Here is a 21,308-nt window from a genome sequence, read left to right as displayed (position 1 = left end):
AGACGAAGCTGCACACACACCTCTCCAAACTGGCCCTCTCCCAGCTTCTCCTTGAACGTGAGCAGTTTCCGTGGGAACTCCTCCACTGCAACGTCCTTCCCTGACAACAGGTCCATAGCCAGCGCGGGGATGGCGTACGTGTTGCTTCCGGTCACACCTTGCAGGTTCACGATGTCGGCCTCTGCGTAGTGAGGGGCGCCATCCTGGACGACGGTGGTTGTGGTGGATTTAGAAGATGCTGTGCTGGTTGAAGCTGGAACAGAATATGGGGAACTGTGACCAACAATCCCTACAAGATAAGGGATTGACCACGCCGTTAATCAGTTTAAATGGATGTGAAACTGTTTTTTACCACCTACCGGGCTCCTCCGAGCTCTGAGCAAACTCCGGCAGCTTATATATGATGCGCGATGGCTCCTGATAGTCTGGACCGAGGGGGAAGATGCGCTCGTATGTGGAATTAGACTCCTGCTCAATGATTGTGCTCGACTGGTTGTGGTTGTAAGCGAACGTCTCACTCTGTATTGACAAACTAGCAGTTAGTTCATCGTCCAGCATCCGGCGAGAGGCCTAGAATAAAGGACGTGGGGGGGTGAAGGAACAGATCTGACCACCTCCCGAAAGAAGACTCAATGGAAATGACTCAACATGCACAGGCTGGTATCAGTTTGATGCATTTTTTTAAACTTGAGCTCACCTTCTCCAACATCTTCTGCCACACCTGCCTCCACAGGATGATGACGATGATGACCACGAGGATGAGGATGATGGCCACTAAACAACCAATCAGAACGCGGGTGTTGCTGTCATCTATTTTGTGGGTGGGGTCGTCCTCTGGGGAAGGGAGACAAGGAGAGACACCTTTGACTGTCTGCATCAAGCGGCAAACGTCTGACGCGGAAGTGACGCGGAAAACTGCAGTTTCTTGAATGAGCAACACAAACCAGACTTAAAACGCGCCAAAGGGAAATCCAACATCCATCTTCTTGGACTATTGTCACTATTCATCAAGTGTGTGTGAGTGTGGAGGGAACAATGACCTGGTTGTATGTTGGGTGGCAGTCCTGTCTTGGGTGGGGCCAGTGTTGTGTTGTACATGGCTGTATCTAAAAAAAAAAAAGGCCAGATGACACAGAGATGATCAGAAATGAACTTGTTCATCTTAAATCAGAAGGCCTCAAAACTGACTTTAATAATATCAAATAATATACACTTTTGAGTCTTTCAAATACGTGCAGAAGTAAATGAAGTAAAACTATGTATATGAAAGTAAAAGTACCACAGATCTTACTATAATTACAGATTATACACACAGTTCTTCGGTCTGTACCTGACTGGAAGGTGATCTCGCTGAACAGCATCCAGGCGTCAGCAAAGTAGAACTGGCACTTGATGGCGCTGGCCATGTGATTGGCCAGGTTGACGGTGATGAAGCGGGCGCTGGGATTCTTCTCGTCCTCCACGGGGCTGAAGGCGAGCGGCGTGGCCTCCCAGTCCGCCTCAGAGCGGAAGTAACACACCACCTGGTGGAAGGCCTTGATGTGCCGCGAGTACATGTTGTTGCAGTGGACCTGGATGCAGAGGAAGACACTTTTAGTGCTGGTGAGGATAAAGAAAATAATAACAAAAACACACTTCTATCATCGGGAGACCTCACCTTCATGGTGGTGAAGTTGCGTATGCGGTCAAACTCAAACATGATTTCAACATATGCACTGGGGAAGCTCTCGTTGGTCCAACCCACGTAGTCGTAGCCGGGCCACACATTGTAGACGTGGCTGTGTGTAAAATCATCCAGGCCGCACACGCCATCAGTCAGCTGACCCAAGCCCTCTGTCATACTGAGACACAAAGAACACAGAGGAACATCCTTTTATCGTACTTCCACTGTTTGGATCGGCCACTAAACAGGACAGGAACAGAGAACAACAGACAATCAGGACCGGAGGGAAAGTCTCTGGTGCCAGACGGCCTTCCATTCCAGGACTTATACTCCTCCAGAAGCCAGGAAACATCACTGCAGACCTTTAACACCCTGGACACAACCTGTTTGAACTTCTCCCCTCTACGAGGCAACGACACAAACACAAGCAAAATAACCAGAACACAAGAACCGTTTCTTTCTGCAGGCCGTCACTCTGATGAGCGCTTAATATCAGTTACACCCTGTCTACAATAACTGCAGTCGTTTTTAAGTTTTACAGTTATTAATGCACAATTCGTTTTCTAATATGTACATATCATCTGTTACTGTCAATATAAATCCTACATGTACAAACTGTACATACTCATAAAGTCCATTCAGTATTTATTTATATATTTGCACTATTTGTATTGTTTAGAATTTAAAGAACACTTGACTTGTATATCAATGTTATATTTCCTATTTATTTTCTTTATTTTTAAATTTTAGTAATTGTATTTACAACTATTTTTCACTATTTGCACCAGGCAAGGCAAGGCAAGTTTATTTGTATAGCACATTTCAACAACAAGGTAATTCAAAGTGCTTCACATGAAACCATTAAAAGCATGAAGGCAAAAGTAAAGGAGATTTAAAACATACATTGAAACAATAAAAAGATCTGCACACATAACAAAAAAACAATGTTGCCAAAGCAGCATATCAGAAAGGTACACAATAATAATATAGATACCACAACATTAACGCAACATCATATTTCCGTGTCAGTACTTTGGGAGAGAAATACAGAGTCAAATTAATTGTATGTGCTCACAAACTTGGCCAATAAAGCAGATTCTTCATAAGCGCGCCTGTAAATTAGTGCAACCGTTTACCACTAGGTGGCAGCATTGTAAAGCCGATTCTTCTCTTCTGCATTTGGCTGTGATCTCGTAATAAAGGCCATTTTCTTTTCTCTCTGCACTGTTGCCTCCACATGGAGAAGGAAGCCTGCCATGTGTCATGGAGGACATTATTCACCATGACATGAACCAAACGCCGCCGTCAACAAGAGAGTGACTGGCCCATTCCGGCCTTCAGCACGGTTGACTCAGTCATTCCTATGAGGCACTGCTGAACTCAGTAAACCACCGTGACCTCTCTCTGTGGTCCCCATGGTGACGGAGCAACAACAAGGTGAGGCGGGAAAAAACACTGACGAAGGAAGAGAGCGATGATGAAGCAGAGTAGTGGTGGGTGAAACAGGAAGGAGGAGGAAATAATGTGAAACACACACAGAAACACACACACACACACACACACCTGTGGATGACAGCGCCGTCATAGACAGAGTCGTTGAAATAAGCCGGGTAAGCAGGCGAGCTCATCTGTTCTCCTGCTGGAGCGTTGTACGACACGAGACCATCTGCAAAGCAAACAAATACACTTTTTTTTAGTCCATCATTCTAAAAAACGCATGCTGTGCAGAGAAGCACTGCTCAAAACCACAGAAGGTTGTTTCAAAAACAGTAGTTTGAAGCTTCAGCTCCAAAAATGAGGCCCTGTGCATGGGTAGAACTTTCCATTATGAATATGTAATGTTTTCAGACAGTTGAAGAAATGTTTTATTCAACTTACAATCTGTTTGCCCACAAAGCTTCAGCTATCAGATTATATGGACTTTTTTTTGTTGCTTTTCTCATATTTCACTTGGTTTTTGTCTTTGATTGGATCTCAAATTTGACCAAACTTAGAGCCTCACTGTTCGAAGGGTAAAGCCACCAACCGAGCGCCGGCATCTGATGAGATACCAAACAAAACCTCTGTAAATTTAAAGTGGTTACTCAACATCTAGTAACTGATATGATTGCTGTTGTGTCCATCGGGGTTGTTGAAGGTGTCAGAGAGTCAGCTGATCCTTTCTATCGTTAGCTCAAAGTTAAGCTCATCTTTGCTCAGCACTTCCTCGCTCATCCATCCTCACATATCCTCTCTTTCCTCCTCCTCATCATCATCATCATCAGCCACCGCTCACCCAGCCATTCACAGCCGTAGAGCTCCACTCTCATGCAGACGTTCATGGAGTGGTCCGTGACGGGCATGAAGCGGACGAAGCGAGCGATGATGGGCGGCTCCAGGTCCTTCAGCACGATGTCGTAGGCGTTCCTGTTTCCCTCAATCACCTGCGGGTCGAAACAAACGCACCTTCAGCTCATGAAGTATCTCACCGGTGATTGAGAACGACCCATGACCTCATGACCAATCAGTCCAATCTCTTTTAGGACCATAAACACAGCCATGATGAGCATCAGAACATCTGCATCAGAAGTTTGTTATCAAGGTAAAATTGATTACACAGTGACATCAAGGCCCAGCCAGTGTGAAGACGTACCTGCTTGCCCTGCCGGTTTCTCCACGAGATCCAGCGGCTCCCGTCGCGGCTGTACTTGATCTTGTACATCTGGGAGAACTCATTTCCGATGCCTCCCGCGTGACGACCCTGGGTGCCCACCAGGGTGATGAAGTGGAGCGAGCGCAGGTCAATCTGGAGGAACTCCTTCAGGCTGTCTGGCTCCACCGTTATCTCCGGACACCAGGCGCCGTCGCCCTCCTCAAAGTCCAACCTGAGAGAGAGAGAGAGAGAGAGAGACAATAACTGTGGATGTTAATATTCGTATTACAGCAGGAAAGAGAGGAGAGCCAGGAGGAAGAATAAGTAGAACAGGATGGAGAGGAAAAAGGTGAGAGGAAAGTAAAAGCGAGTGCGGTGGTGGACTTATGAAAACATCTCGGTGAAGTCTAAAGTCGTGAATTTGTGTTAATTTTGGGCAAAGGAACTGCAGGGGTGAGGAGGGGAAGCTGGGCGGGACGGAAAAAACACAGCCGGGATGGATGGTGAAAGTGTGTTACATCCTTATCCTGATACATACTGAAGGCCCACCCAGGTTCTGCTGCACGCACACACACACACACACACACACACACACACACACACACACACCTACACACACACACGCAAATGCCTCCTTAATCATGTGGCTGTCAGTAGAACTGATACCCCAGTTTGTGGCTGACTGCAAATAAACAGGCTCAAGCACCTTTGCAGTAAAAGCCACCCACCCACACACACACTCATTATCAGGGTTAACATACTATGACGCACGTGTGTGAGCGTGTCTGTGCTTGTGTCTGTGTGTGTGTGTGTGTGTGTGTGTGTGAGTGTGTGTGTGAAAGATACAGACCTGCCGTGTCTAGCAGCGGTGGACTCGGACCACTGGCTGGAGGCGGAGATGTCCTCGTCCTGTATCTGCCCTCCTGACATGCCCAGAGGATACCGACACACACCTGAGACACAACAACGTGTTTGATCAGGTCAGGAGGGTCAACAGATGAGCGACCAATTACAAGTGCTGTTGTTAATTCACTGATGCTTTTTTTGCAGTACATTCTAAAAGCAGTAATTCTATTCTAACGTACTGGAAGTTTTTGGGAAATACTTACGTTATACGAGCGGCATTCGTTTGATTAAACTCTCACGTCTGCACGTCAAAAGTAGAAGCCTAAAGACCTAAAGGGGTCTTCTGACAATTATTTATAAAAATGAACTGAGTGGCTCATTTTTTAAATATTTACTTGAGTAGTTTTTAATAAGACTACTCCTACTAGCTCATCGAGTCTATCACAATGCTTCTATTTAAGGATATTCTCGTTCCACCACTGGTATTTAAGGCGAACTGGATTATCACCACACTCTGAATCATGCAGCTCCCCCAACTTCTCTCAGACCAACCACAGCGCTGGTCGGCGTTGAACAATCTGAAACCAAACTCAAACATTCACCAGACGCTCGCGGACATTTCTGAGACAGAAGGACTTAATTCCCAGCTCCTGTCAAAAGAAAACCTGCGAAAACGTGATGGATAGTGCTGGATGAAGGGGTGGGGTGGTGATGTGAGAGTACCACACACACACACACACACACACACATACCGGTATGTCCACACTCATATTGTGGTCGCTTTATTGAAATAATAAGCTGGATCCATTCAGTGTTTCTGCCAGTCCAAACAGTGCTGGTATCAAGTACATGTTGTAACTGTATGTGTGTGTGTGCGTGTGTGTGAGTGTGTGTGGTAACGCTGGCAGCGTTGAGCCCATCACGCCCCCACCGTGCGGTCAATAGGAGCAATATGTCCTCTGCTTCCTGCATGTCCGTCCACCCCCTCATGTCTCCTCTCTGTCCTCCTCTCACTCCTCCTGTGTGGTCTCTCCCTCCGCTCTTTTCTTTTGTCCCTTTTCACGTGTTATCTACAGGGGTTGGTTTTGTTTTTGGGCCTAATTTCGACTACGTTTACATGCTTTTGTCCTTATTCCTTAAACAGACAATATTCCTAGTGAGCTGTTCACATGGCTGAATGAAAATGAATGTAATATTAATATTATATTGTAATTATATTTCCGTCCACATGCAGGTGCGACCATGTCACTGTTTTACAAGTCCCAAGTCAAGACAGACAAGTCACAAGTTTTGAGTCCTGAACAAGTCACAATGCTGTCATCACCAAATGTAATGCCATCTTCGTCTGCAGTATGAATTTTTGCACACTGCAATTCTTATTTTTTTGACTGATGCATGTATTTTTGTTCGTGGACGACTTGATGTTTGATATCATTTTTGTGCTCAGTACCGTAACGTTTTTCATGGTTCTCCCCCGCCACTTGATTGGATGCTGTCGGTTTGGTTCAAACCAAAGTGGATCCGGAGAATCAAGTGTGGACTTGCTGGGAATGAACAGCGCCAATGCTCGTTGATTTAGGAAATGAACTGAATCGTGACACACTTTTTAAACGACATACTTTTTAATCTTCGGGCTGTGGGGGAAGGTATCAAGTATTTAAAAAAAGGCTCAAGTCCAAGAAAAGTCATGAGTCATTTGGTTTTAAGTCCAAGTCGAGTAACAAGTCTTTTCTTCGTTTACGTGACCTGAGTCTACACCTTGAACCCTGACGTACGTTCTACGGCTGCTCCCTTTAATGAACTCAAACAATAACAACGTTTAAAAATAGGTGTGTTTCTCCTTCCAAACCAGAAATGTGGGCTTCTCTTTTGGGTATGCATTCCTACTCTAAACTGGTTGGCCATAGTTCATTTGTGTACAGCACCCCGAGCTGGTTGTAAACAGGAGGCCGTGCGTCTCTCACCGACGCTTCGCACATGTCCAGAGAATATTCCTAAAACCAGAATAACATCGGCATCTCACTCACGGCTTAATCTGAAAATGCTACATTCAGAATAAGGCCTAATTCAGATTATCCGAACGGATTATGCTGTTTACGTATTACATTCAGAATAACATTGGAGGTCATAGTGGCATAACAGTGTGCATGCAAACATAGTCAGTGACCACACCTCACAGGATGTGACCGCTAGTTAGTCTCATTTATGGATGAAAGAGCCTTTTGGCAAAAAACTTGATTTGTGTGTATGCGATAGCGGCTTTCAGCGGAGCTGCAGGCGGAAGTTAAAAGCCAACTGGCCCCGTTAGCCTGGCCCCCTTGTCTCACAGGAAAACCTTTGAGAAGACGCCAGCAACAGCAGCGCTCCAGGTTCAAGGCCTTCTCTGTCTCTCTCCTGCTCTTTTTTTTGTTTTTGTATCCTTCTTTTTCTCTCTTCTTCTTTTTTTCTTGATCTCCTTCAAATATTTGCTTAAAAAGTCAAGACGTGAAAAATCCCCTGAAGCTTTGGGGCCGACGCTGACGGCCCGCGATGCTCTGCTCACTTGTCCGTGCACACCAAACCAGGCGTAGATGCAACCACACACACACGCACCCGCAGGGCTTCGTCTCGGCAGTGGCACAGTGACAGTTTGAAGCAGTCGCAAACAAAAACTCTTCCAGATGTCCACATTCGCTTCCTCCTCTGTCCTCCTTTCATCTTGTCCTCTCTAACCTTTGTTCAGTGCTGCCCTCTTCACCCTGGAGTGATCGTCACTGGCACGAAGCAGCTGAAATGTTGTATCTGACGTCGGTGCCGCCTGGTCCAGAGGTTAAAGCGTTTGAGGTGGTTGGCGTGAGAGCCAGAAAAGCAGCACACGAGCCTCATTCACACCGAGGTAAAGTAAACAGGGACGAAGAAAGAGATGGCCGCAGTGCAGCGTCTCCTCTTCTACTCCCACAGTCTCACACAGCGGGATGACGCACTGTCAAAAAGACACAAAGTATTCTTCGGCTTTGTTCACACTGAAAGCCTTAGGGCTGTGACTTTTGTTTGGCTGTTCACATTATTGATTTTGGGGGCCAATATCAGACCCTGAACTGACCTACATACGCAACACATGCAAGCCTAAAGTCATCACATTTGTGACTCGAGCCCAAGTCATGTGACTCGAGTCCACACCTCTGCAGCCCTGCCGACTCCGATTAACTTAGAAAGCCCCATCACGTAGCCCTGTGAATAACTAAGATAATACAAATATTTAAAAGTCGTTCAGTTTCTCCTTCTGACCTGAAACGTGGGCTTTTCTTTTGGGCTCGCATCGCTACCTCAGCAAACTGTTGGCTGGTTGCTGTTTCTGCACACAAATAACAGGTTTGAAAGACTTTTGCCTGCAGTGTGAACGTAACCTGAGTGGAAATGATGGGATGATTGCGTGCATGTCACGTGGTATGAGGTGGTGTGTAATTCTTCTATGAAGTCTCGCCAGACAAATACATTGATACGCACACAAACGACGCAACATTACTGGTAAGGGGCAACACGGAGTGCTGCCTGGGACATCATTGATGAAAAAGGGAGTCATTATCAGAGTCTTACACCACATCCTGCAGAGCGTCGGAGAGACGGGTTGCAGTATATCGTGCCGGATGTGTGACCGCTCTTCCAAATGTTGGTTTTTGCTGTGTTTATTTATCGACCCAGCCCACTCAGAGCTGACCCCTGGGGGAGCCGTGGGGGCAGGAGAGTGTGTGTTCGTTTGGATGCATACACACAGGTTTTTTACCCCTCTACTCTCTCTCTCACACACACACACCACCAACCTTCAAACTCAACATTTGGCCACAGTATCTAAAAATATCACCCCAGAAAAAAAAGGTGGAAAAATACCAGCCTTGTGTGGTTGGAGGAATGGAGAGAGACAGAGAGAGATGAAGGAGTAATGGACCAAACCTTCTCTCTCACCTCTTGATTTTTAACGCACCCCGACTACTGAAAGGCAGGTTTGTTCTCTAGTGTTTGCTGTCCAACCGCTGGCTCCAAATACACACACACACACACACACATGTTGTGTATTCATGCAAGTCGATGCTCACATCTGCTACATAACATCTGTCTGTCAAAGGGCAGATTTGGTTGTGTTGCTTATATATTTACTGTCTGCTTCATTGCATTCACATTGTGTGCCACAAGTAGAAATTACCGGATGACATCTAAGATCCTCTGGAAGCAGCTGCTTTAAAGCTGCACTCATCGATATTTTTGATATATAGTTGAATGATTCAAAGAAAATGTTCTGATGTCCATGAATTCATTCACTCGTTGGTTCATTCAAGGTTTACTCTAAACTACTTCACAATAACAGTTCTGCTTGATATCTGGCTGCTCTGCTCATGTCCTCTCCCCCCCCACTCCCCTCCACAGTGAAATAAAGTTCGCCCACTCACGAGAGAAATGGGAAAGACAGGGATGGTATAACTCCATTGCTTGGGAATTTTAAACAGGGGAAAGTTGGCCCCACTCATCATCTCAGCTCCACTAAATTCAGCCATGAATATTTCCAGCCCGTGGAAAAATGACCCTCTTCTCAATGCAGCAGAACCAAAGCATGAGACAGAATTAGAGGTGGATATATCCTGCCTCCATATATCAGAGCAGGTTGAGATTTGAGCTGTTTTAGTGACACTGGAGGTGATTTTTTTTATTATTCATTTTAATAATAGCTGAGTGAAGAAATCCCTTGGGTCAGATTACAGACACAAAACGTTGTCTTGAATGGTGAACTTATTGAACTTTGACCATGATCAGACGCACAAACAGTGCTTTCGATGACTTATGAGTGGTCAAATACTGACACACACACACACACACACACACACACACACACACACACACACACACACACACACACACAGCTAGGGAGAAAGACAGAGCCTATTTCAATGGACTTTCCTGCTGTCAGAATGTCTGGTATGCATTAGCCACAGACTCCAGTGGGATAGCTGGATCCACAGTATGCGTGTGCATGCGGGTATATGCATGCGAGCAGATATACACACACACACGCACACACTCACAAAAACACAGTGAGCAAAGAAAGTCACTCCCACAAGGGTCAAACACTCAATTTCTCAATTAAGTGTGGTTGAGAAGATGCCTCATCCACGTTTTGGTGCTGAATGCTACGAGATCGAAGATTCTGTTAGAAAATGTTGTACATTCACATCTGGTTACATTGGCCAGAAATGAAGCTCTTCATATTTGTACACATATGTAAGTAAGGAAACATACGCATGAAAAGTAACCACAGCATGCAAACTTGGAACTCCTTCTGTAAACGCTCTCTGTGATCTCTATCTCGCTCACCCTCTTTATGTTCTTTCCTCGCTTTTTTAAAACTCCTTTTAAAACTCTCAGCGCTCTCTCTCTCTCTCTCTCTCTCGCTCTCTCTCTCTCTCTCTTTTTTTGTTTGTTTTGCTGTTGCTTTAAAAAATTGTGATGTTTGTACTTTTTATTCAGTCCTGTTGACTGAGAAAAAAAACCCGGTCCTGTCATCGTGACCTCATGTTTGTTTTTATTTTCATACACTCTAAGAAAAGAAATTGGATTTACAGTATCATAACAGTGTAGAATGTAATCTCAGTAGTTTTATTTTGAAAGTGGAAGTGGGGGAGTGAGGCGGGAGGATGTGGAAGTGATGGGGGCGTCCCCCCCACACTGTTATTTCTTTCTTTTTCAAACATTGCTTGGCAGAGTCTGGTCAGTGTGACCTGTAGAGTTTGAGTTGAACCTCTCTGCCAAAACCATCATGAATCATCATTAACTGCTGTTTTGATCTGAGCACACATGATCCTTCATTATATCCTTTCAGCAGCAAAGAAAACTCAGCGTGATGACAGAAGCCTTGAGACTGAAGTCATGAACACGAGCCGCATCAGGGTTTTTACTGGCAAATATCTGTTGAATTTCTACAATTTCAATAATAACTCTTCGGTTCCTATTTGAGTCAGTCTCTGCCCACCAAGTGTTGCTACTCTATTTCCTTGTTAAAGGAATTCGTGGTCCTTTTTCATTGACGCTTAAAAAAAAAGACCCGCAGTGCGAGGGAGAGCTGGAGAAAGGCATGCTGGGATCAAAGAGGACAAAGCAGAGAGAGACGGGGACCACATGGCTCCCACAGAGCGGCACTTATCCAATGCCAGAATCAGTCTGGACTGGAGAACCAAACCCGACAGCAGCCCAGTCACCGGGAAAACATGTCGGCATTGTAAGTTTCTGCAAAAACACGGATGCGTTCAAAGTCGACGTCTTTGCATTCGGTCAGATCATGTGACGTCGTACAGTGAGTGGCGCGCAGCAAGTGACTTAGTGTACTGAGCACCTGTGAGTGAACGTTACCTGGTGCAACATGTGAGGACGTTAACTCAGGAGGCCGCTGTTCGTGTCCCGCATGAAACCAATAGTTAACGTTGACTTTGCGCTTGTTACGTATGGTTACGTATAACATTTATTGGTAACGAGCTAGTAACATTGTTGCTCCTGTGATGTTATGATTTGAACACAAACCATGATGTGGAAGGACAAAGAGGGGCAGAAAGAGACTCAATAAACTGGTTAAGACTGTGGGATCAACATAGTTTTTATCTATCTCGCAAATTGTTTCTCATTGTTTCACAACGTTAACCACTGTGCATTTATGCAAGCGTGATACAAGGCTGATATGAAACACATTTTTGGATCAGCAACGTCGACTTTCAACGGTTAAGTGAAATGTGCAGCGCCAACATTGTTTCTGGCGACTGGGTTGCCAACAAACTATTTTTACAGTGTTCACAAACCCTTGAATATGATCTCACTGCAGACCGAAGTCACAAACACAGAAGAATGAGCGATGCAGTTTGCCCTCCCGTGTTGCAGCACTGACCTGGGTTGACCTGTGACGTGACGGCTCCTAACAGGTAGAGGAGGATGAGCAGGAGGAAGTGGACGTCCCACAGGTGCTTCATCCCGAAACACTTGCACGGAGACAGACTTCCAATCTGAAAGACAAGATGGACGCAGCAGGTCACGCAAACGAGCGATACACAGTTGGATATATAGTTTGACCACAAGGCTAAAATAGCTCAGAATGTTAGCACGAGGACAACAGTTTATTTTATATTTACTCCTCTGTATTCATGGGAACTAAGCATTTGCTTGCATACACAAGGGGAAAATAAGAGTTTAATTGGAAGCGTGTTTTTTTTATTTCACTCAATAAAAGACAATGATTGCCACCAAACTGAAATTTCCATTTATTTGGTGCTTTATCACTCTATGAGAGAAGGCTTATTAAATTCTAACAGCACTGATATTTCTACGTCAACCATGCAAGAGCTTCAGTTCATATGCAATTAAAGAAAAAAATGTTTCTAACTTTATAATTTCAAAAATAAACACTAATTGTAGGAAGAACTGATGCATGAAGAAATGATGGTGGAAGGGGAGAAAGAGACGTTGAGGCACCGAGTCACAGACTTCAGCTGCACCGACGCAGCGCCAACCAGCCGCCTCCGGCTGACCACTGAGTCCAACAGCCCAGCAGAGCAGCCAGTTTAAACTTGTTTCCGTGCACATCTTATTTGTGATGTAGAGTTTAAAAAAAGAAACCCAGATAAACAAGGAAATGCATTCCGCCTTGGTGACTTCACATACAACTATTCTTATTAAATGTTGACAATGGGACAAGGATGTGTTCAGTTTTCACACACATTATAGCAAAAGTATCCAGTAGTTTGCTTCACTTAAACAGCTTAGTGTAGCTATCTGATCCATGGCACAGTTAACTACTTGGAGAAACCAGTGATATATATATATATACTTTGAATATCATAGAGAGAACCTCTATGTTTAGTTTATGTTTTCCAAATGCTATGTGGTTTCTTTTAGCTGCTTTGTATCTTTATTGTAGTGCTACAACTCCAATGTAAATCCTAAAAGCCATCAACAAAGCAGAGTTATCTAAACCCAAATACACATGACACAAAACAGAACTACCAGAGCACTGTGGGAATATTCCCAGAGAGATATATCAGTGTATCTGTGTGTATCTGTGTGTATTTCCCGGTCTTCGTCAGCGGCCAAATACAACATTTTCCTGATGTTTCGCCATTGAAATAACAGAAGGATCAGCAGCGTGCTGCTCGGCGGTCTGGTCAATGGGACAAGACTGGAGTACAGTACAGGCCTCCATTCACACGCTGTTCAATCTCATGTCAGACACTGTACAGTGTTATTCCTGAAATATATCATCTCTATGCTTCTCCCTTGTTGCTTGTGTCCAACAGGGGGTCTCCACCAGCAGTGACTGTGTCGGCTCTAGTTAACCTCTGACATATATGAAGTGCAGGTTCACATGTGCTGCCTGTGGGAAACAAACCCAGACCTGTTGATTTTGAGCTCGTTGAGCTCTATTTTTGACCAGCAGGCTTGATTTTGTAAAGATACCGGTTTTTGAAGAACAATTTCCTCTGTTTTCCATATTGCCTGGCTACAATGATTGGACATGTGCATTTGGAAATATGAAAAACAAAATTTATGTTGTTGTTTTTCCCGAAAGATAAATGCTGCGTATCCAAATTGAGTCTCTTGAATTCAGAGCCAAATGCTCAAGCGGACCTTCGAAGTAATCCTGTAGTCAAGTCGACCTCAAACTAATCTCATGTGAGCAGCGTTGACGGTCCACCCGCTGAATTCCGTGACACTGATTGAGGTCTGACTTGCCTCTTTCTTTGTGCCTTAACGCAAAACCTTATTGCTTTTCTCACTCCCATTTCCTGCAGCTTCAGATTACAGCCACTTCCCACTGAGACGCCTCTTTACTAAGCTTCACTCCTCTTGGCTTTTCCTTTGCTAATGAAACACAAACACCTGATGGCTTGTGTGCATATGGAAGTAAAAAAAATGTGTTTGCCATGTGCTGGAGAACATTTATGTAAAGGCTGCTTGTGCTGCATCAGGGAGGAGGACTGACCTTTGGTTCTACATTTGGAGTCTCTCAAAGGACCATAATGGTGTGTTTGCCTGTTTCAGCCCGTTTACTGCAAATCACATACGCTTTGCATGACTGCTCACGGTTTTTAAAACATGCCATGAACTGGGGATGTGGGTCAGTCTCTGAGTCTAAAATCCCAAAACTATTGGATTGATTATTTTAAACTAACCTAGACATGCATGGTTCCCAGAGGATGAATTCTCTTGACTTTTCATGAAGGAATTTCCACTCCTTTCACAAGTCCAAAACAAAGTGCAGGACATATCTCTGAAAGCAATGCTCACGTGCACTAACATGCATTAAAAGCGTGTGCGGCCGGGCCATGGTCATGATTTAGTGATTGTTAAAATCTGGAAAGTTGATTTCCAGTGTATCAGTTGTATTGCCTCCTCCTCTGGATCCAGCTGTGTTTTCAATACCTCTATGAAGGGAACAGCTGTTATTCCACCACTGGCCTCTGTTATAGTAGCGTCAGATCAGTCCGATCAGTCCGATCAGTCAGCAGCGCTGCAGTAACACGCACAGGTTCACAGTTCTGGAAACTTCTCTCCGTTCTCGTCTTACAGGGACACAGCAGGAAGATTTTATGCATTTCACTTCCAAAGACATATTTCAAGCGTTTAAGGGGAAAACTGTAAGAAGCGTTGTTTGTTTTGCTCATCAAACTTGAGTTTTTCTGCACATAAGTTCTCTCGTTTCGTAAAAAACCTCATACCAATAATAAACAACAAATCAAACTGGCCTTTGTGTTTGTAATTTTGTGTGGTTTCAACATGTTTTATTTATGTTTTTACTGTTTTATGTTTTTTATTTCATTCTTTTCTAATCTTTTATTCATATTTTATTCTTGTAAAGCACTTTGTGAATTTTCTATGAGAGGTGGTATAACTAAATAAACGTATTATTATTTCAACAGCTACACTTTGCAGTAACAGAGATTTTTCTGAACTGAAAACACCAGCAGTAACTGTAAAAGAGAGATTTGAGATAGAGAACCGCAACGAGGACCAGCTGCACAAACCCCTTCAATGTATTCTCATCGCTCCTGAGAGACGAAGCAGGAAAAAGACAGGAGATCGAGGTCACATACAGTAGACTTCACCACCTGTATGTGAGACCAAAGCACAGTTAGATATAAAGTAGGTTCGACTTCTGGGCCCTTTTTAATAAGCACGCAGGAGCACATACTCTGGACCAGAGAAATAAATCCTTCCATGTGCAGTATGTCTGGTATTTTACAGCTGATTAAATAATGTGTTCATCAAGACCAGCAGACAGGCAACGTTTGGTTTGGATTTCACTGATTGAGGTAAGGTCTGTAACCATGGTGACGGCAGGTAACCTGCGAATATTACACATCCTGAGAATAATGTGAATATGTTCACTGATAATAGAACAGTTGTATTTTTGTCTGACGTGTCTAATGAGGGATTTTCGGCATCAAAAAAGTATTGTTGAAGTATTGTTCGCACTGATAAAAAGTGCAGACAATCACTATAATGAACTAAATAACATAAGAAATGTTGTTTTTAGCCACACTAGCAGAGTGGCTCGAGGGATGGCCATGTTTGTTCGTCATTCCGTCCACCACTTTGGTTCTTAGTAGGTTAATAAGCAACTGTTAGCATGCTAACACAGTAAACTAGACAGGAATGGGCTGTTAGCCGTCCTAAAAACACACTTCTAATTGATTAACATGCTCTCCTCAAAGCTACCAGACTTCAGTCAGACAACAGTATTTTCACCTCACTGATGATCGTAACATACATTCAAACTCGACAGAAACAAAATAAAACTCATTAACCGTTTTGTTGGTCTTTCTACTGTTCCAACAATCAGAAACTCTCGTTTGGTCTAAATAAACCCTTAATTCACCAAGTCAGATGTGAAAAGAAACATCGCTCCGCAGTCTTGTTCTAAATTCAGGCCGACTCTGATCTCACATCTTCCAAACAGCTAGCCTTCATGAAAGGCTCTGCCTCAACACAGCTCACTCCAGGGTCACATTTATCAAAATAAACCAGTCAGGTCCACTGACACTTCGAAAAGCTTTCAGAAAAGGAACAAAAAAATAAACCTGGGCTGAAAGTAATCAAAACAATGTCCTTTAAAGTAGAGAAGCGTGTTTGACACATTTCAGAGGTCCATGGGAGCATTTTCTCGTGAAACACAAGTCAAAGTGTTACACGTTGTTCTGTGAGAGCAGATCCACGAAGATGAGAAGACGCAGAGAAGAATGAGAAAATAAAAGAATAAAAACATCGTGACTTCACCAGTTTGTCGGTTCAGTGAAGGACAGAGACGTAACGTTGAGTTTCATATCAGGTCAGACCTTTGCTGTGCTGTACCTCAGACTATATGTTGTAAATAAAAGTATAAAAGTTCCTTGGAGTAACTTAATACAAACTTAATATGCTGTACAGTTAAAGTTGATAATTTAGAGGCTGAAGAAAACGGTGAAATCCATTTGAGCATATTAATAATAACAGCTAGACCTACGTTCCTGTAGATACAAATCATTTCATACAGAAAGTTATAGCATGACAGCCGTTCACAGAACCATTACTTTCTCCCAGAGGATCACATGCAAAAACACAACCATATGTGGTAAATGATACTGAAAGTGGTGGCAAATTACTGTCGTACCAGTGGGAGTTATGGCATGCCATTTTACATTAAAAACAATATCTACCATGTCAGTTATTCACTTCGACTAATATCTGTCTGTAGATGTAGCCACAGATATGTTTAAGTGCTCAATCACAGCACCATTCAGACTGGACAGACATTAAGTATCACAGAAAGGACCTTTGTTTGAATTCAGCTTATCATAAACACCAAATGTTGATAGGCAGCACGCAGAGTTTATTGTGTCGACTTGGAGCAGAATGTTACTGAATAGACTATTGACTGAAAGTTCTTCTTCTGGGGGGGGGGAAAGAAAAAAGGTCTGCGCCCCATAAATATCAGCTCCCTCTTGGCTAGTTCAGGAAGTGGTGAAGGGCAGATCCTCAACTCAGAAACCCACGAGCCCACAGAGCTCACCAAGAACAACACAGAGATACCTGTAGTCTGCTGTTCTGCACCTACATGTTTTAATCAGAGGGACAAATGTAATGCATTGGAATTCTAAATTAATATTATTCACACGAAAGGTCATAAATAACAATTTTTTGAAAACTTCACACACAGGCATGAACCCAGTCACCAGAAAACAATTTGGCAACAATTTCGGACACGTTAAATGTTAATGTTTGAACCGATAATAGTTTTCATCAAACTTTCAGAAATGCAAAATTTGGTTAAGTTTAGGCAGATTTTTTTTTTGGATACGGTTAGAAAAAGGATCAAATAATAACGCAACAACGTAGCGCAACAACGTAGCGCAACAACGTAGCGCAACAACGTAATGCAACAACCGTCCCAACGTAACTAACATTATAACAACTGCCCATAGCAGACTATCTCAGGTAACTTTACGTAACAAAGTATAACATACGCATAACAAACATTAAGTTTTTGTTTCACACGGGACACGAACAACGGTCTCCCGGGTGAAACTCCAGTGTTTGTTGACCCATCTACCACCCCTTCAACTTAACCTTATTTTCTAGCTAGTTACAGTCATTATCACTTTCAATAGCGGTCGCTTGCTATGCTACATCACTTGCTCTGACCGGATGGAAAAATGTCAACATTCAACATGCAGAAATGTACAATACCAACATTATTTCCTGGCGAATGGGCTGCAGAAATCCAACTCTTCGCTTTCTAAAACACCCCAGAAACGCTCTCATGCATTGGGTGAGAGCTTGCTGCAACGTCCTCCGGCAGTTTATATTATGATTTCCCAGGCTTTTTTGTTTGTATAAATAAATCAGATTTTCCTTGGAGGGTCGAGCCCGGTGCACAGAGTAACGTTGGTTTACCACCAGGTCCAGCAGCCTGGGAAAGCCTGTAAAGTCAACACGCAGGTAGGTTTACCTGGCTCTGTTCCCAGCCTCTGTCTCAATCACACACACACAGACACACAACAGCGTCAACACTTGGGGCTTTACATGAGCCTCTGCAGAAGAGGGAGCAACCAGTGGAGGGTCAGGAACAACTGAAGGCTTCACAACCGGACACCAAGGAGTCTGAGAGGTGGAAGACTCAAAGGTCTGAGGCTACTTATTCATAATCACCAGGGTCAAACACAGGTCATCATTTCTGTTGAACAGTATGACTTCAAATGGGAAATGTAATTACAATACTTTCACGTCATTCAAATAACAATGTGACAAGTTAGTTTGTAGTACAACATCTTCATCACATCTGGACACTACACTTATGTTAAACAAAGTATATCAACAGTACGCATGTTGGATTCTTGATGAATACACATTATAATGAGTGTCGTGTATTTTTCTAGCCAATTGATATTTTTGTATCTTGACTAAGAGAGTTTACAGGCATGCTAGCAGCTCAGTGAGGCTTCAGAACAGCTGTGCTTTGAGTATGTTAACATACAATGACAATGCTAACATGGTGATATTTAGCAGGTACAGTACCATATTCACCATCTTAGTTTGGCATGTTAGCATGCTAACATCACAATTAGCTCCAAACACACAAAGTACAGCTGAGGCTGGTAGGAATGTCATAGTTTTACATTTATCTATGTAAAGATGTGGAGGAGTAATGTCTACCTAAGCAGAGAATGACCCGACTGGTTAGCTCAGTGCCGCCGCACTGCACTGCACTCATCCAACCAACAGCGTCGTTGCAGAAGCGAAGCGCCCTCCCTCCGCTTCCTACTCGGGTAACACTGTTAGCGCTGTTAGCTGCAAGCTGCGTCGCCATGTTGAGAGGCAAAAGAAATGCTCCCGATCTCGTATTATGCGAATAACAATCCATTTGTTGGCTTTGCCGTGCACAAACGTGAACGTCTATTTCCAGTTTCCGCTGAAAACCAAACACACGAGTCTTAGCGCTTAGGTGCCATGAATTTATTGCGTGGGGGGCGTCCCGGGGGGCCTGGTGGTAAAGCCCCATGCCGTACAACCACAACATCCCCGGTTGAGTTGCAGATGGGGAAACTTGGGGCCCAAAAATTACGGAAAAAATATATTGCCCCAGTTAAATAACCAATAAATGATGGCAAACATTCGGGCTGTACGAGCTGCTAAATACATGGCAGGTTCTTATTTACACAAAGTTAAATTATATCAACAACAAATGTCTCTCAGTTCAGACCTACGGATAAAGCCAGACATCGTGCTATAAACTGCACATACAGTATATATAACGGTGTGTGTGTTTACGTGCACTTTTGGTGCTGGGCCTGATTGCTGCACAGTGTGCCTGTATGCGGCACACAGTAACCATCCACATGTGCTTTCTATTACATCCTCTTGTTCCTCCCTGAAGGCCGTAACACAGATATTCAATTTTTATGGGAAAGCATGAAATCTGAATCACGGTTCCCAATCAGTCCCAGGTGGAGCCATGTAAACACACCGCAGTAAAATCGGAGAGGGAGGCGCACGCACACACACACACGCACACACACATATATGTAATTAAATGATCATGACTGCAAGAGAAAAGCGGACAGAAAAACAATCCTCTATTGTGTCAGTAAGATGTGACACCTGCTGAGAAGTGTTCCGGTCTACATGCTTAATTGTAGGATATCTTGAACCACATATGCACATGTAATGATATACAAGGCACATTTATAGTGTAGCTCCATGATAGAGTGGCTAAAAACAAGACTGCTGTGTCAGCAATAGTTTTACAGCAACATGAAACTACTTCTTCTCCGGCTGGGCTGCAGCGCTTTAAATCCATCTGGTGAATCCTGTAATGAAGCAGAGGTAAAAGTTTGAGGTTTGTCTTTCACGGCGTAGTTGCTTTTGTTGAGGTTAGACTCACTACTGAGGCAGGAGCACCGCTGCTGCAGCTCCTCACTGGCGGTGCCATTCGGGGCCTATAATTGCAGGACATGAACTGTTCACACCAGTGTGCAGGTACTCGTGAAGGCTACCAACTGATGCTTAGTGGCCACAAGGGAGAAAGAAAGTGACAATCTGCAGGAGAGGCTGTGTTTTTTTTATCTGGCTATATTTCAGCATCGACTCGTAACCGTTCGTTGTGAATATCGAGCAATGACGAAGGGCCGTGTTTGTTATGTAAGAAGAGTAGCCTAAAATCTTTGACTGGAAATCCATTTTGATTGAATATCCAGACCCTGAACTTTACAGCTACACCAGTCTACGCCAAGAAGCTCCTTTTTTTCCATTTCCCCGTTAAATCAGAGGTCCGTCCTCTGGACGCTGCTTGAATCAAAAGCATTCATTTGTACTCAAGATTCTGAGTGAATAGTAAAGTGCACCGCTATTCTTAAACGACGCATATTATGAACAAATACCTGCAATATGCTCACCACTTTATCGAAGTGAAGGAGCTACTGTTGTTCAGGACAAGATCGTATCGCTTTCTGCTGTATTCTGCATTACAATGTATTATTAGTAAATGTGTTTAAAGTATTTGTAAGTTGTATTTTACTGTGGGTGAGGTGCAGCTAGTTTGTATTTTTGTCCAGTGGTTCACAAACTAAGGGTCAGACCCCCTCTAAAAGGTCAGAATATAAATCTGAGGGGTCGTGAGATGAATAATGAAGCAGGAAAGAAGAAGAAAAACAGTCCTGCTACACAAATTTGTGTTCAGATTTTGGATATATTTTCTTTTTTGTGACTATTGTATAGTTTTAACAGTTATTGAAATGAAGCTATCAGAGAAGTTTAGAGGGGAAAAGCATATTCGGTATATATACAGATAAAACAGATGGACCCCAGCCAGTCATTGCTTTTCTTTATTGCTAGTCACGAGCCAAAAAAAGTTGGAAAGCAATGGTTTAGCATTTTAAAATGCATTGTTTATGATGTGCTTTTAATCCTAGCTGACAGATAAATGTGGAGGAGTGCAGTAAAAAGTACAATAGTTGAGGTGAAAGTAGCAAAAGTGTCTTATACTTAAAGGTTCTGGATGGGATATAGCGTTAATATAGCAGCAAATAACTATTTGCCTTCAGGGAAGCAGAGAATGAAGTCGCTCTCCCTCGCATCTGCCTGTTAGTGCATGTGAGCGCGCCCCACTGGCAAACCACATTTCAG

The 21,308-nt window shown here is 43.6% G+C and overlaps 1 protein-coding gene across 2 annotated transcripts in view; it reads right to left on the bottom strand.

Moving 5' to 3' along the window:
* Positions 1 to 21,308, bottom strand: part of ddr2a (discoidin domain receptor tyrosine kinase 2a) — a 28,398-nt gene that overhangs the window by 3,999 nt on the left and 3,091 nt on the right. Inside the window, exons 2-12 of one of the 2 annotated variants that reach the window (XM_079266682.1) lie at positions 12,043 to 12,157; positions 5,146 to 5,248; positions 4,296 to 4,527; positions 3,939 to 4,086; positions 3,227 to 3,329; positions 1,658 to 1,841; positions 1,331 to 1,571; positions 1,041 to 1,106; positions 698 to 834; positions 360 to 570; positions 21 to 253 (exon numbers count right to left, since the gene is read on the bottom strand). In XM_079266682.1, coding sequence (XP_079122808.1) covers positions 21 to 253; positions 360 to 570; positions 698 to 834; positions 1,041 to 1,106; positions 1,331 to 1,571; positions 1,658 to 1,841; positions 3,227 to 3,329; positions 3,939 to 4,086; positions 4,296 to 4,527; positions 5,146 to 5,248; positions 12,043 to 12,124 — 1,740 coding nt within the window. In that variant the 5' untranslated portion in view covers positions 12,125 to 12,157. The remainder of the gene's footprint in view (positions 1 to 20; positions 254 to 359; positions 571 to 697; positions 835 to 1,040; positions 1,107 to 1,330; positions 1,572 to 1,657; positions 1,842 to 3,226; positions 3,330 to 3,938; positions 4,087 to 4,295; positions 4,528 to 5,145; positions 5,249 to 12,042; positions 12,158 to 21,308) is intronic. The other variant, XM_079266683.1, reaches the window with a different exon arrangement.

Source organism: Melanostigma gelatinosum (assembly GCF_949748355.1).
Source record: "Melanostigma gelatinosum genome assembly, chromosome: 4".
NCBI classification, from domain to species: Eukaryota; Metazoa; Chordata; class Actinopteri; order Perciformes; family Zoarcidae; genus Melanostigma; species Melanostigma gelatinosum.
Note: the sequence above shows the minus strand (reverse complement) of the source record. Positions and strands in the feature narration are given on the sequence as shown.